Genomic DNA, 13,133 nt, shown 5'->3' on the forward strand with positions numbered 1-13,133 from the left:
AATGAAACGCTTGTTGAGTATGATAGAAAACGGTGACTATAACTCAAGCGGCACAAAATATAGCTAGTTTAGACGATGTGTGCTCCTAAATAGGATTCGATAAGGTTGTTTCGGTATTTAAATTTTGAAACACGAAGGCCACATAATTGGCTTACAAGACTTATTACACCCACGTTGCCAGATGTTATGTCCTTGGTTGTCCAGATGTTGTCCTTAACGGGCGAACCGTTCGGATGAGAAACGATATCAATTTACAATGAACTGCTAGATCAATCCTAGCTGCGGCAAAGAATTTGTCTTGGAAAGACGACAACTGTCTCACTCACTAACGATTACGTCCATCGTCCGAATTAACTTTAAGATTTCTACAAACTGCTTGCACACGAAGAAGGAGGATGTTGTGTTGTGCCGCATATTTTCAGTTCTTAATCTAACTCATTTTTTACAGTTTTGAAGAAAGGGCCTCACAGATAGATTTGGTAAATCTAATAAAGTACATTTCCATACAAAATGTGAAACGTTTGCTTTAGTTTTCAACTTTTGTAGTAGTAAATTAGTAGTATAAATGTAATTGATAACATCTCTGTCTAATTCTTAAGGTTTGTTTTGTTTTTCAGAGGTAATTTCAATGGGCTCTCCAACTCCATTGCACCGTGATGTGACGATACGATGCGGGATACTTTGCACAAACGTTTTAACACAATGTCCCTTACTCTTGTCCCTCGTTTCAGCCTTATTGCTCGAGGTGGAAACGTTGAAAAAACAGCTTACCGAGCTACGAACCGGGCGGAAACCCACTTCAATCGCTAGCAGCATCGGAATTCGCACCATTCAGCAGAAGTTGCGAAGCATCGACGACAAATACTACAGGCAGCAACTGCAGCAGTGCAGCAATCCAGCGAAACCACTCACGATCAGTGGCTTCCCAATGCCGTTACAGTGCGAGGAAGATATCGAACGACTCGAGCTGATGGTGAATCGTAATCCCAAATTAAGAATGCAATATGTAAGTGCTTTTTGTATGCCGTAATATGTGCGATTTTTTAATTATTTTTACGATACATTACTTCTTGGCAGGTTGAATTCCTTCGCTGCAAGAAAGCGCTCAGTGTCGATGTCAGTGATTGCTTTGGGAAGTTTTTCACCAGCGAATCAATGGATGGCTTCAACTGGAAATGTACCAAACATAGTAAAAAGCAACACAAAGCGATGGAACAATATCAAATATTTACTAGCTGCATGTTAGGTATGCTTTGCAGCAGCAACATAGCGACCTCTAATACGAAGGACATTAATTATTTTTCAAATCTCTTTACAGAAGCCTGGCAGGAGCATGGTATCGACGAGGTCAAGTTGGACAGTGAGCTGCGTAAAGTTATTACAATACTAAACAAACGCCGTTACGTGGCCAATCGTGTCGGTCAGGAACAGTATCGCAGAGAGTAGTAGAATGGGTTTAAAAGAAGGAATAACGAAACGATCTCTGCTGTAAACTGGTGCATTTTCTTATATATGTAATTTTTATCAGCTAATCAAGAATCAGAATTAAAGATGAAGTTGGACGAATTTTTCTATGTTTAGAATAGTTGAACATTTAACTACTAGATAATCAATCTAAATGGTTTTCATGGTCGGCTTAAAGCTTACAGAATTCTATCCCATAGATAAGTTTCTAAATATTCTTTTCGTATTTACACTCCACATAAAACGACGTTTAAACACACACAACCACCATACGAGAAGGCATCGCTGGATTCTGCTTCCCCCTTTCATGCCGGGAAGATATCGACCGGCTCGAGAACTCGATCCGCGCGAGTCCATCCCTGCGAGCTCAATATGTGAGTAGTATTTAGGTTTAGTTGTGAACAATATCCAATAACGCATATTCAAACTCATTTACAGATACGTTATTTGACGTCGCAAAGGTTACCCAATGAGCCGGTTTCTGCGTGCTTCAAACTGCTGTTCAGCCCCTGGTCTCTGCACAATTTGAGCTTACAGTCTGAGGATTGTAAGAAACAGTGTATGAAAGATTATAAAATTTTCACCGAATGTTTCATGGGTAAGAACAGTGTCATCTTCTTATGGGATGGGTGGTAATATGTTCATGTGATTTTTTTGTTGTTGTGAAAAACGCTTTCTTGCAGAAGCCTGGAAGCCGCACGTATTGCGTGAGGTGGAACTGTTTGAAGAACTAAGGCTCGCGTTAGCTGCTGCCTATGAAAATTACAACCAAAGTCTTACCTACAAACGCCGCAAACGATCGAAATTGATACAAATGATGTTACGACAGAAGCAAACAAGATTGACCAAATAAAGCAGCCATTTTAAAACGTAAAGATCCACCTGTGAGTGATTGTATAGTTATCTTCAATACAAATAGAATCAAATCTAATCATACCCTTCATAACGTTGTGTTCTAAATTCATTCAACTAATTCAATTTTTAATTATCCCTCGTTTGCAGTTACATTAAAAGCGAAAAAAGAATTCTCAAAATTGAAACTAGAACTGCTGGAGCTTGATGAACTGCTGAACCGTACAGTAAAAATCAGGCAGTAGCTATCATTACACAATAAACGTGGAGCTTAACATCCACGCGGATGGATACGGCTCCCCGGAAGCGAAGATAGATACGATGTACGAACAAAAAAGGACAAAAGAAACATGAATGAAAATAAATTTTCCCATTATAATTTACCCCTACCGAGATACATTTATTTTATGATTATGATTATAAATCATGTGAACTGTTTTCTATGGCCAGTTTTAGCACGTTTGTCCCTATCGCTACCTGCATTACAATTGTACCCCATTTTTCTTCTTACAGAATCTGATAAAGCTCGTCCAAAAACAAGGCTAAAGATAACCATGGTAAAATCGGATTCGACAAAGGCAGGCGTCATGTCCCGGACGCTATCCTTCCCACTGGCAACGGGCGACGATATCGAGTATCTGGAGGAGTGCGTCAAGAATTCGGACCATCTCAAAGCCCAATACGTAAGTAAGATGCATGTCATTTTTGCGTCATTGGCGTGGTGCTTAATTAATTACAGCAATGTACTAACTTTGTACTTTACAGGAGAAAATACTAAAATATTTCCTGGAAAAAACACCCCTGAAGCCGGCCTTTGCGCTGCTGCGCGTGTTTACGGAAGAGTCGCTGGCGGATTACAACTACAGTGGCCACTGTAACTTTACGCGCGATAAGAAAAAAGCGATGCGAAACTACACCATCTTTACAACATGCATCGACTGTAAATATTTTTGCTTTATGAAACATTTCGTCGGTTTCGGCCTCGTTCGGCCCGGTAGAACATTTGTGCGAACCTTAATCTCTTGCGTTTCGTTCTAGCTGCCTGGTCTAATGTGCTACCGGAAGAGCTGAGAAGCCGAGCAGTTCGGGACGTGATCGCATTGGTAGGAAATCGCAAACGCATGCGAAGACTGAAGGAAAGGAAGCTTAAAAGTGTTCAAAGCTAATGTGGATACTGCGTCACATCGTATCGAAATGTAAAAGTATGCACAACAAGGGAGAGAAGCTTCAGGTCCATAAAAATTGGGAACCTAACCACACTTTTACCTCTTTTTTCTCAGAACGCGAGGAACGTGATTGCGAAGGAGGAGGGCGCGAAGATCCGAAATGCAAACATCTTTTACTTTACAACCATCCTTGTTAACAATTTTCTAAACAAACTCAGTCTCATTTACAACGTCCTTTCACATAACATTACGATACAATGTTACACGGGACAAAACTGAGCTGTGTTGGAAGATCTTTAAATTTTATTTTGTAACTTACGGTACATAACAGCAGAATACATTGTACGATTCTTTTTATGACACCATTAGCAAAGTTGTTTGTTTTTCTTGAATATTTCTATAACAAACTGGAAGGTTCTGGCTTTGTTGAGGTGTAACATTATTATCAAATAATATTTAACAAATAAAAGTTCCTTTTGCTTTTCCCTCACATTCTCCAGATGACGCTGTAAAAGGACAAACCCAACCTAAGGACATCAAAGGTGGCAGCAGTGAGCCAACGTTACAACCAGAACCCGTGGTTGACATTAATTCTGAAGTTTATACAATAAAGTTCCCCATCCGGTCGGAGGAGAGTGTGGAAAAGCTCGAAGAATGGGTTGCGTCAAGCCCAATCGTGCGACAACAATACGTGAGTTTTTTTGTTTTGGGGTTTATTAATTTCTTTATTAATTTTAATGTACTTTTTTTTTGCATTTTCCCGGCACAGATACATTATCTTTACACCGTGATGAAGGGACACAAATACATCGGGGAGATTTTTGCGAAAATATTTGCCGACACCGCCATGTACGGTTACAACTATTCCGGCATCTGTAATCGTGGGCCACCGCGTAAGGCAATGTTTGAATATGCCATCTTTACCGAATGCATGCTTGGTGAGAAAACGAGAGCGTCGTGCTGCTGAATAGCGAATCTAAGTGCAATGTACCTGTACAATAATACTCTCTCTCTCTCTCTTCCTTTTCCCGGTACCTACAGAGGCATGGAAGGAAACTGGAATCAATGAGACCATACTGCGCGACAGTTTATCACTCATCATCAAACAAATTAATGGACGCAAACGGAATCGAAAGTACTTCCGGAAGCGTCGCGCCCAACAGATGTCAAAAACGGAAGAAGACGACGATGAGATTGTGGAACAGTTGATTCCAGACGTTTCTTGAAATGGCAAACTCCTATGCACTATGTATATTAATGTATCGAAGATTTCTAAATAAAAAAAGTAGATATATCACTACGAATAGGATTTCTTAGTAATTAACAGGAATGTGATAAAGGAAGATAATTTAAACTGGATTAGAATTGCTCTTTACTTGCAGGATGTTGAATAAAAAAAATCCCTTTCCAGAATACATGAGGACGCTGTAGTAGTTTGGTGGAAACATCTCGAGAGCAAAAAAGGCAAACAATTGGTGAGTGTAAAATAGTGTAATGAAAATATATAACTACTTTGCATGATCGTTTTCCCCGTTTTCAAAATACTCTCATCGTTGCTAACATAAATCTGCTGCTAAATCTATTTACAGATAATGGAAACATTCCATGCGGTATATATGGTAGCCCAGATGCAGAAATAATCAACCCGGTTAACGCCAAGGAACAGGACAATAAGGTGCATCGTTGAACAAATGGCAACGTAAAAGAATAAATAATAATATTTTTTGAAACTAGAGGCTAGAGTTGTGTACACACAAAAACGCAGACAAACAGCGTTAGTAGTGCATTGTGTTGTAAAAAAACATATTTTAAGAATTCCGAATCCATCATACATCATTGTGACTCATTGTAAAATCATTGCGTCCTCATAGCTGTGTTGTGTAGTGATCGATTAAAGCGAAACCGTGCAATGCAAACCACGCCACACTAACGTACGTGTTTCGTTTACTTTTCATTTGTTTCAGTACCACTTTTTAATTTAATGGAACCAGCCATCAAAATCGAGGAGGATAGTACGGACTTTGGCGAGTTTGCGTTCCTCTCCGAACAGCACCTGATGGAGGACATCACGGACAGTATTAAGAAGAGTAGTAGTAGTAGTAGTAACACATCGAAACGGAGCCTGTCCCGCAAGCGAAAGTTGGACATTGCCGAGCTGTTTCAACTGTCGTCATGCGGCAGTACCGCCGCTAGCAACCAGCGCAATCTGATAGAAAAACCTTTCCCAATATTAACGATCGCTGAGCTGAACGAGTTCGATACGCTTCTGTTGGGAAATCTTTCTTTTACGGAAAAATGTGTAAGAAAATTTGTCGTATGTGGAGTGAACTGTTTCGACAAAACGTATAACGAATTTGTTTTCTGATTTTAGGCACAAATGCTACACTCGGTAATAAGGGATGAAGGCAACTCGCTGGACAATGCAACGTGCCATATGCGGTTGCTACTAGAGCACGCGATCGACTATTCGGTGATACTGCGCTACAGCTGGTACGGCTTTATGCCACGATCACCTGCCGCCCGGAGCAGCGGCGAACAGCACCCATTCCGAAATTTGTTGGGTGTGATCAGCTTGTTGCATCGGGCGCGCCAATTACGTTTTGCGACCTGCAGCCGGGAGGAGATTAACGAAGGCATTGAGAAGTTTCTCAAGCGAAAGTTACGGTGCCATGCGCTGTTTGTAAAAAAGCAACAGCTAGCAAAACAGTTAGGCTAGTGTGAGAGGAGGGCTTTTGTCCCGGAACAACTTTTGGTGCCAAAATAGACTCATAGCGAGAAGCGAGAAGAGTGTGTGGGTATGCAACTGAGCCATTAGCAGAAGAAACTAATCAATCACCTAAGAATCTCACGAGGAAAATTATTTTTTTCCATCTCTAGTCATTCGTCATCGTTTCGTTCAATGATAAAGGCGAATTATAATATTTAGAAATTTATTGTGATCTATTGCATACGTAACAGCGGCCAGATTGGATGCACCCTGAGGATCGATCAATGTCCACATCCAACACACACACATACACACACATTGCAATCATGATATATAAGTTCAGGCGTCCTTCATCAATACTTTGTTGGCTGATGCTTATCAGTGCCATTTAGCGACAGAGTTAATGAAACCGTGAATGTAATTATAATAAACATGAGATTAATATTATCTAAACAGAACGATTGTTGTTTTAAATGCATTTGCGTGAATTGTGTTTGTAATGTGCTTTTTTAAGTTCATATAATTATTAATATTTTATCTGGCAAAATGTATCCTACAAATTATGTTATGTTTTCGTACGTATTAATTATTTTCTTTTCTTTCTTCTATGTTGATTTCTATAAACTTTTGTGTTTCATACACAGCGCTGTCCGACGATGAGGTTATGTTACCACAGGAAGAGTATGCGCTACGGTTTCTGACCACGGTTAAAGGCAAACAGGTGCTCGTTTACGAAGGGCACGTGTACAGGATCAACCGGCACCGTGGTCGACTGCGCTACTGGGAATGTATAAAGCGACGGACGAAATTGCAATGCAGCACCAAACTAACGACCGAGTACAACAAGGTGCGCTACGTTAGTGGCGGCATGCATAATCATCCGAGTGCTATGATAGATAGTGAGTTGTTGCAAGACGATAAGTTCTACTAGGCAAGCAATAGGCGTAGGGAGTTGAAGTTTATTTGAGCAACTTTCCACGATGTAAATAGCGCTAAGAAGACATGGATTTTCAATCGAAATGAAGAACAAAACCCAACAGAACGCTGAATTTAATAAACATCTTACTATTTGCTCTTGTGTATCAGCCAAACATTATAGACGAGGAATAAGTATGAATGTTTCGAAAAGGGAAACATGCTGTACTGTGGTTCTCTGATATGTAATTATTTGAACTGTCCTAATGATTTTCTTCACGCGTAATAAATATTTTATGTTGTTTTTAGTTAAATCTTTAAACTATTTTTGACCTATCTAAATATTATTTCGAGCTCTATGATTTGTATATTAATTTATCTATTATTCAGCGAATTAACCATGTCATGACAACGGTCCCAGGCGTAACACCCATGTTAATGATCAGACTTTTACGATCGTTCAAGTGAACAGAGACAGCTTAGTTGTTGGATTGGTAGACAGCCACTTTGGACCGTGAGTGTTATAGAATATTTCTGCAGTAGATCAAGTCCGCAAAGCGATTTTAGCACCAAACAAGAAAAAATGCGGTGTATAATTTGTTTTTACACTATTAACTGTGTTCTATGCACTATAACGAAAGGACTTTACTGACTGTACAATGCACCAGAAGCTGTTTAAAAATAAGGATTTCCTAATGGCCAAAATGAGTCAAATGGCGAAACTCGTGATAATGGACGCGTCGTCATAGACACTGAACATAATTCAAGAGCGTTTATTCTTCTTCTTCTTGGTTTAACGACCTCTAAGGTCATGCCGGCCTTCAAATAGCTTACTAGACTGCCGATACCACGTAGTTGGAAAGTCAGTCCTCACTACGGGGGACGGTCCGGATGAGTTTTGAACCCCGGTCCTGCCGTATGAAGACCGGCGCCGTTGTTGTCTGTACCACCGGGCCGTCCCGGTGGTTTATTAGAATTTTAATAAAAAATCTTAAACGAAAATTCGTTCGTTAAACAACCAAATAGGATCTCTGAGCGTTTCAAGGACCTCCGGAAGATGAAAACAGAATTATGTTCCGGAAAGTCCTTGCTAAGGTACTTGGTTAGATGGTTAAATCAGTCTCATGAGTCTCTATGAGATGCTAGTTGCTTGTTGTTGAACGATAGACTACACTAGAAATAATTTTATTAATTGTATACAGTGGCGATTTTAACCCCTGAGAGGCAAAATGGAAGTTGGAGCACCTTTCACATTAAATTTTTTGACAGCGGAGAAATGGTTCTTTGGTGATTCGGGAAACTTCAACCATTGAACCCACCCAATGGCGGACTAACCTATAGGCCGAGCTGGTGGTCGCCTGGGGCCTCGCCGGCCGGGGATTCCCTGTCGTCTTAGATGGGTAAATCCCACCAAACTTCCATCCCCTCCAAAGCAGTACCAATCTCGTCTATGAATAGCTAAAGGGGACTCGGTTCAGTTTGTCAATATCACCCCGCCATCTCGGACCCCACCAACAAGCAAACAAAAAAACATGGAGGAAATGCCTTGGGAAATATGTACATATATAATCAGCACAGGAAGGTATTTGGTTTGGTGATTTGGTGATTAACCAAATTCTAGTATCATCCTCTTTACTTACTACTGATTAGTGATACTGATACTACCAGCGCCTGCGGACGCCTACTACAATGCTGCTGGTGGAATTTTTCGGGAGTTTCTGGGACCACATTAGGCCGTGGAACATCGGCGATAATTCGCTGAGTTTTGGTCCGATCGGGATGCTTCGCATGCCGTTGGATTGCAGAGTATAGTAAGCCATCTGATAGCCGGCGTGGCCTTAGAGATCGTTAAGCCAAGAAGAATACATGGGAACATGGTCATTGCAAAACCTGGCAGACAGGAAGACGACGACCAATCACCCTCTGAGCCTCCTTCGCTTCTCGCTTCTCGTATCGAGATACGGATGTTTAGTGTAATGCAGCAAAATAATTTAACGCACCCAAAAAGAAGATACATTTATCTGTTTAAACATTCTTCTTCTCCTTGGCTTAACACGACCTTCTAGGTCACGCCGGCCATCGAATGACTTACCAGACTCTCCGATACCACGTAATTGGATAGTGAGTCAGATTTCAATCCCGGTCCTGCCTTTTGGAGAGCGGCTTCGCTGTCGCCCATACCACCGGGCCGCCCCAACAATATATACATTCAAAAAACGTTTTTAAAAATTATATACATATTAAAGCAAAAACTGTAGCGATCAAATATGTACCACAACGGCTGATATTCAAATCGATTGGTGGACGGTTGTGTCAAATTTTAAATCCTGCTGACAAACCAAACAAAATTCAGTACTCCACTCTGTGGTATAAACACAGTGACAAGCACAAAGCAAGAAAACAACGCAACATTGTACGAGCGAGACAGAGTAAGAGCATGAATGTGCAATGAAAAAACAGAGTGGATTCATCTTTTGTCCCGTTAACTTTAGCAGCGGCCGACTGGTTAAATTATTAGATACATACGTATATAAATTTGGCGTGTCCCTTCGACCGATTCGTGGTTTTAATTGTGCAAAACAAACGATAAGAATACACGGAACTTCCTCTAAAGGTTGGAAGTTCGGTGAACCAGTTTGTTACGGTCGGGTGTAGAAAAATCTAGAGACGGGTGTCGTCTTTGCTGGGTGCTCTTTTACTCTTACCCACCTCATTGGGTAAGGCCACTCGGAGAACGACATTTAAGCCTATTAATTGAATTAGTTCGCTTTAGTGCAGGCACAAAGCGGCAGGACCTACCACAAAAAACGTAACCCCACGGAACATTTAATTATGTGAGCTGAGTTTCCTTTTTTCCCCTGCTGCTGCTTCTTTCGTTCCGTGCCGGACTGCATTGGTGTGACAGCATTGAATAGCAGCACTGAAGGTGTGTGCGTGTGTTGGGTTGTGTTATTTTCCATCTCCTGGTGCTCATACATTCTTCCCCCGATGGTCGTGGTGTAGTTGGCGCGTGCATCGACGGCTCAGCAGAAGAGAAGTGAAAAAGTTGCCCTGATAATTCCGTTTCCTCCACCCGGTGTGATAAGCAGCAGTTCCTGGAGCAGCAGTGCGCTTCCGAAATAGAATCGCATCAACCCCCGGGAAGAACTCAACTGGTAGTTGGCCTACACGCGCGGCTGCAGTAGAGAGTGCGGAGTTTTATCTCGCATTGTTGCGAAAAGTGAGTGAAAAGTGAAAAATTTGTAAATCCGTTGACGCAAAAGAGAAATCTCCATAACCACAAACCCACCCGTATCTGCCGGGTTGCAATCTGCACCTGCACCGCCACCGTGTATCAGCTTGTGTGACGCGTAGCACACCGCTGGTGAAAGAATTGTAGTGGCTGGATTTATACTAAAAAGGTGCATTTAGTAGACGCAGCTGCTCGGCGGAACAACAAAAGTAGAATCACCATGATGGCGGAATCGGATAACACGGCTGACGCGACCCGACGACTAAATGTGAAAAAACAGACACTCGACGATGCGTACGCAATCCCGGCCAACTTCCTCGAAATTGACGTCGTAAACCCGATGACAACGATTGCGGCCGGAAAGAAACGGTACACCGACTACGAAGTGCGGATGCGGGTAAGTGATTTTAGCCGTTTTTGGATGGAGTGTGGCGTATCGGGTGCCCGCTCTTTCAATTGACCCGTATTGTTGATAACGGACGCGTTTCCCAGTGAAACAAAAAATTCGAAAGATAAATCATCTTCCGAGAACCAGACAAGAATGACGACACAATCATAGCACCAAACGAAAGCAATAGTTTCCACTTTGTTTACATTATTTGCATGAGGTCCATTGATATCTGGCGCAAAATAGTCCACCCGCGCGAGAATAGGGCGCCACTGCAAAAGCGTGTCGTATATGCGGTATAACAAGCGAGTACTGTATTTATCTCGCGTACGACAGCTACCGAATGAAAGTGAATCCAGATAGTCCAGCTCACAGGCTTTGCGCCATCGAAGGGCGTATAAGCTAACGAGGTTTGTTTCAATTGAGATAGAAAATTGATGGATGCTTCATAGAAAGGCAAACGGCGCACCGCGCATCACACACACACACCGTGCACAACGGTGTCATGAATCATCATCCGGTCGTTTCCTTCGACGATAGCAGCACCCTGGTTTTACACTAGATGTGACCGTGATGCCGCGAATATACCATATCTGTTGCCTGCGCTTTCTTTGTCCTTGTGGCTGAAATTACGCGAAAAACCACGTGTTGCACATGCCTGATTTTATACTTGAAAATTATTTTATTTTGTCAAAATTATTTAGTTTAGTGCATTGCGTTTAGTCGTATACTAGGTGATAATATTTTGTAAAGTACAATATTAAATTTACAGCTATTTAAAAAACCACACATCAAATGTGTGGCATCATTATCTCCTATTGTCTGTGCTTACTCATAATATATCTACTTGTGACGTGTTCGTTAGCGCCATATTCTACTATTTATCTGCGATAGTGACAAACTGTTGTGCTAAAGTAGGCGTAGAAATTAGCATTTGAGTTCCGTATCGCTAGAACCTTATGTAAATGTTACCAGGTTACGGGACACAGTATATGTAGAAGAAAACAAAAATCTATTCCTTTTTTGCGTAATGAAGGCCTATCCTTTTCCTGCTTTGCAGTCAGTTTGCACCGATCGCCACACACTAGGGCTGCTCCTCTTAGTATACAGTCCTCTGCGATGGAGGTGAAGATTTCCCAATTCAATTACCGGTCGTTACATCGTACGGGGGAATATAGATCCAATTACAGAATAAATTCTGGCAACAAAAAGTCAATTCTATTTAACTACTGTTGGAAATAATATTTCGATAGTTGGTATAGAGAAAAGTAAATTGTGTTTGTTGTTCCAGCTAGTTCGTTTCAACTAACAATCTGATATTTCCCTTTTGCAGACAAACCTACCGGTGTTTAAAGTGAAAGAATCCAGCGTCCGTCGCCGGTACAGTGATTTCGAATGGCTCAGGAACGAACTGGAGCGCGACAGCAAGGTGGGTGGAGGTTTTTTTCTGTTGCTTTATTGCAGTTCATGTTCAACAATTCGCTCAACTTTCCTACTTCTCTCAAAGCTCACTACGCTCAATGCAAATGTGGTGTGATTTTGTAGGAGAGAAGTGTGTAAAAACTCACAAGAATAAAACAGCAATTAAGGTGCTTCAAATGTGCTAAAATCCGTTCTCCGTCTTCATTTTAGATTGTTGTTCCACCGCTACCCGGCAAAGCCTGGAAACGGCAGATGCCATTCCGCGGTGACGACGGCATATTTGACGAAAACTTTATCGAAGAGCGACGAAAAGGACTGGAACAGTTTATCAACAAAATTGCGGGCCATCCACTAGCGCAGAACGAACGTTGCTTACACATGTTTCTGCAGGAGGCGGCCATCGACAAAAACTATGTCCCCGGCAAGATTCGCAACACGTAAAACTGGACTCTGCTAGACCGGGAATGGGAATATGAATTAGGCAGGTACGCAGAACAAAAACAACTTTGTTTTGGTGGCATGGCATTGGTGGGTATGTTTGATGCATTCGTTGTTGCATTGAAAAGATGCAGATAGTATAAGCAAAGTTTAGAGGAAAATGAGAGCATGGACGCAACAAGGAGGAGGAGGAGGACGACCTGTTGTGACCAAAAGATAACCGAAACGGAACATTTGTATGACCGGATCGGATTATGAAGATAAAGCGCCTCCTATCTGTGAGACGGAAAAGCACGAACGTTGGTAGTTGGTACCCACATTGCTTCAGAGTCTGATTGTTGTGTTGTGTATGATAAGTTTTTGAACAGCAAAAAGCAAATATTCAAAATTATAGTTCCCGATTGAGGTATCGTGTTAAGCAATGCAATGCGGATTGAAGCATAACGATACAATCAAACCATTTTTCTTTCTTTTTTTCTTGTTTCTTTCAAAATGTTGTTACTGATCACTCCTGGATCGGTTTTTGTATACAGATCAGTTAGTAAATCC

The 13,133-nt window shown here is 41.5% G+C and overlaps 3 protein-coding genes across 3 annotated transcripts in view; 2 read left to right on the top strand and 1 right to left on the bottom strand.

The window, feature by feature from the left end:
• The window catches only part of LOC126557496 (modifier of mdg4-like), a 43,718-nt gene extending 37,520 nt beyond the window's left edge, over positions 1 to 6,198 (top strand). The window contains exons 4-5 of the mRNA XM_050213290.1: positions 5,447 to 5,781; positions 5,854 to 6,198. Of these exons, the coding sequence (XP_050069247.1) occupies positions 5,447 to 5,781; positions 5,854 to 6,198 (680 nt within the window). The remainder of the gene's footprint in view (positions 1 to 5,446; positions 5,782 to 5,853) is intronic.
• LOC126557698 (organic cation transporter protein) overlaps positions 1 to 13,133 on the bottom strand; it is a 262,735-nt gene that overhangs the window by 159,872 nt on the left and 89,730 nt on the right. The window lies entirely within an intron of this gene.
• Positions 10,548 to 12,593, top strand: LOC126559248 (sorting nexin-12). Its single transcript, XM_050215378.1, has 3 exons — positions 10,548 to 10,733; positions 12,058 to 12,153; positions 12,357 to 12,593. The coding sequence occupies exons 1-3, from the start codon at positions 10,557 to 10,559 to the stop codon at positions 12,585 to 12,587; spliced, it is 504 nt and encodes a 167-aa protein (XP_050071335.1). The 5' UTR covers positions 10,548 to 10,556; the 3' UTR covers positions 12,588 to 12,593.

Source organism: Anopheles maculipalpis, chromosome 2RL (assembly GCF_943734695.1).
Source record: "Anopheles maculipalpis chromosome 2RL, idAnoMacuDA_375_x, whole genome shotgun sequence".
Classification (NCBI taxonomy): Eukaryota; Metazoa; Arthropoda; class Insecta; order Diptera; family Culicidae; genus Anopheles; species Anopheles maculipalpis.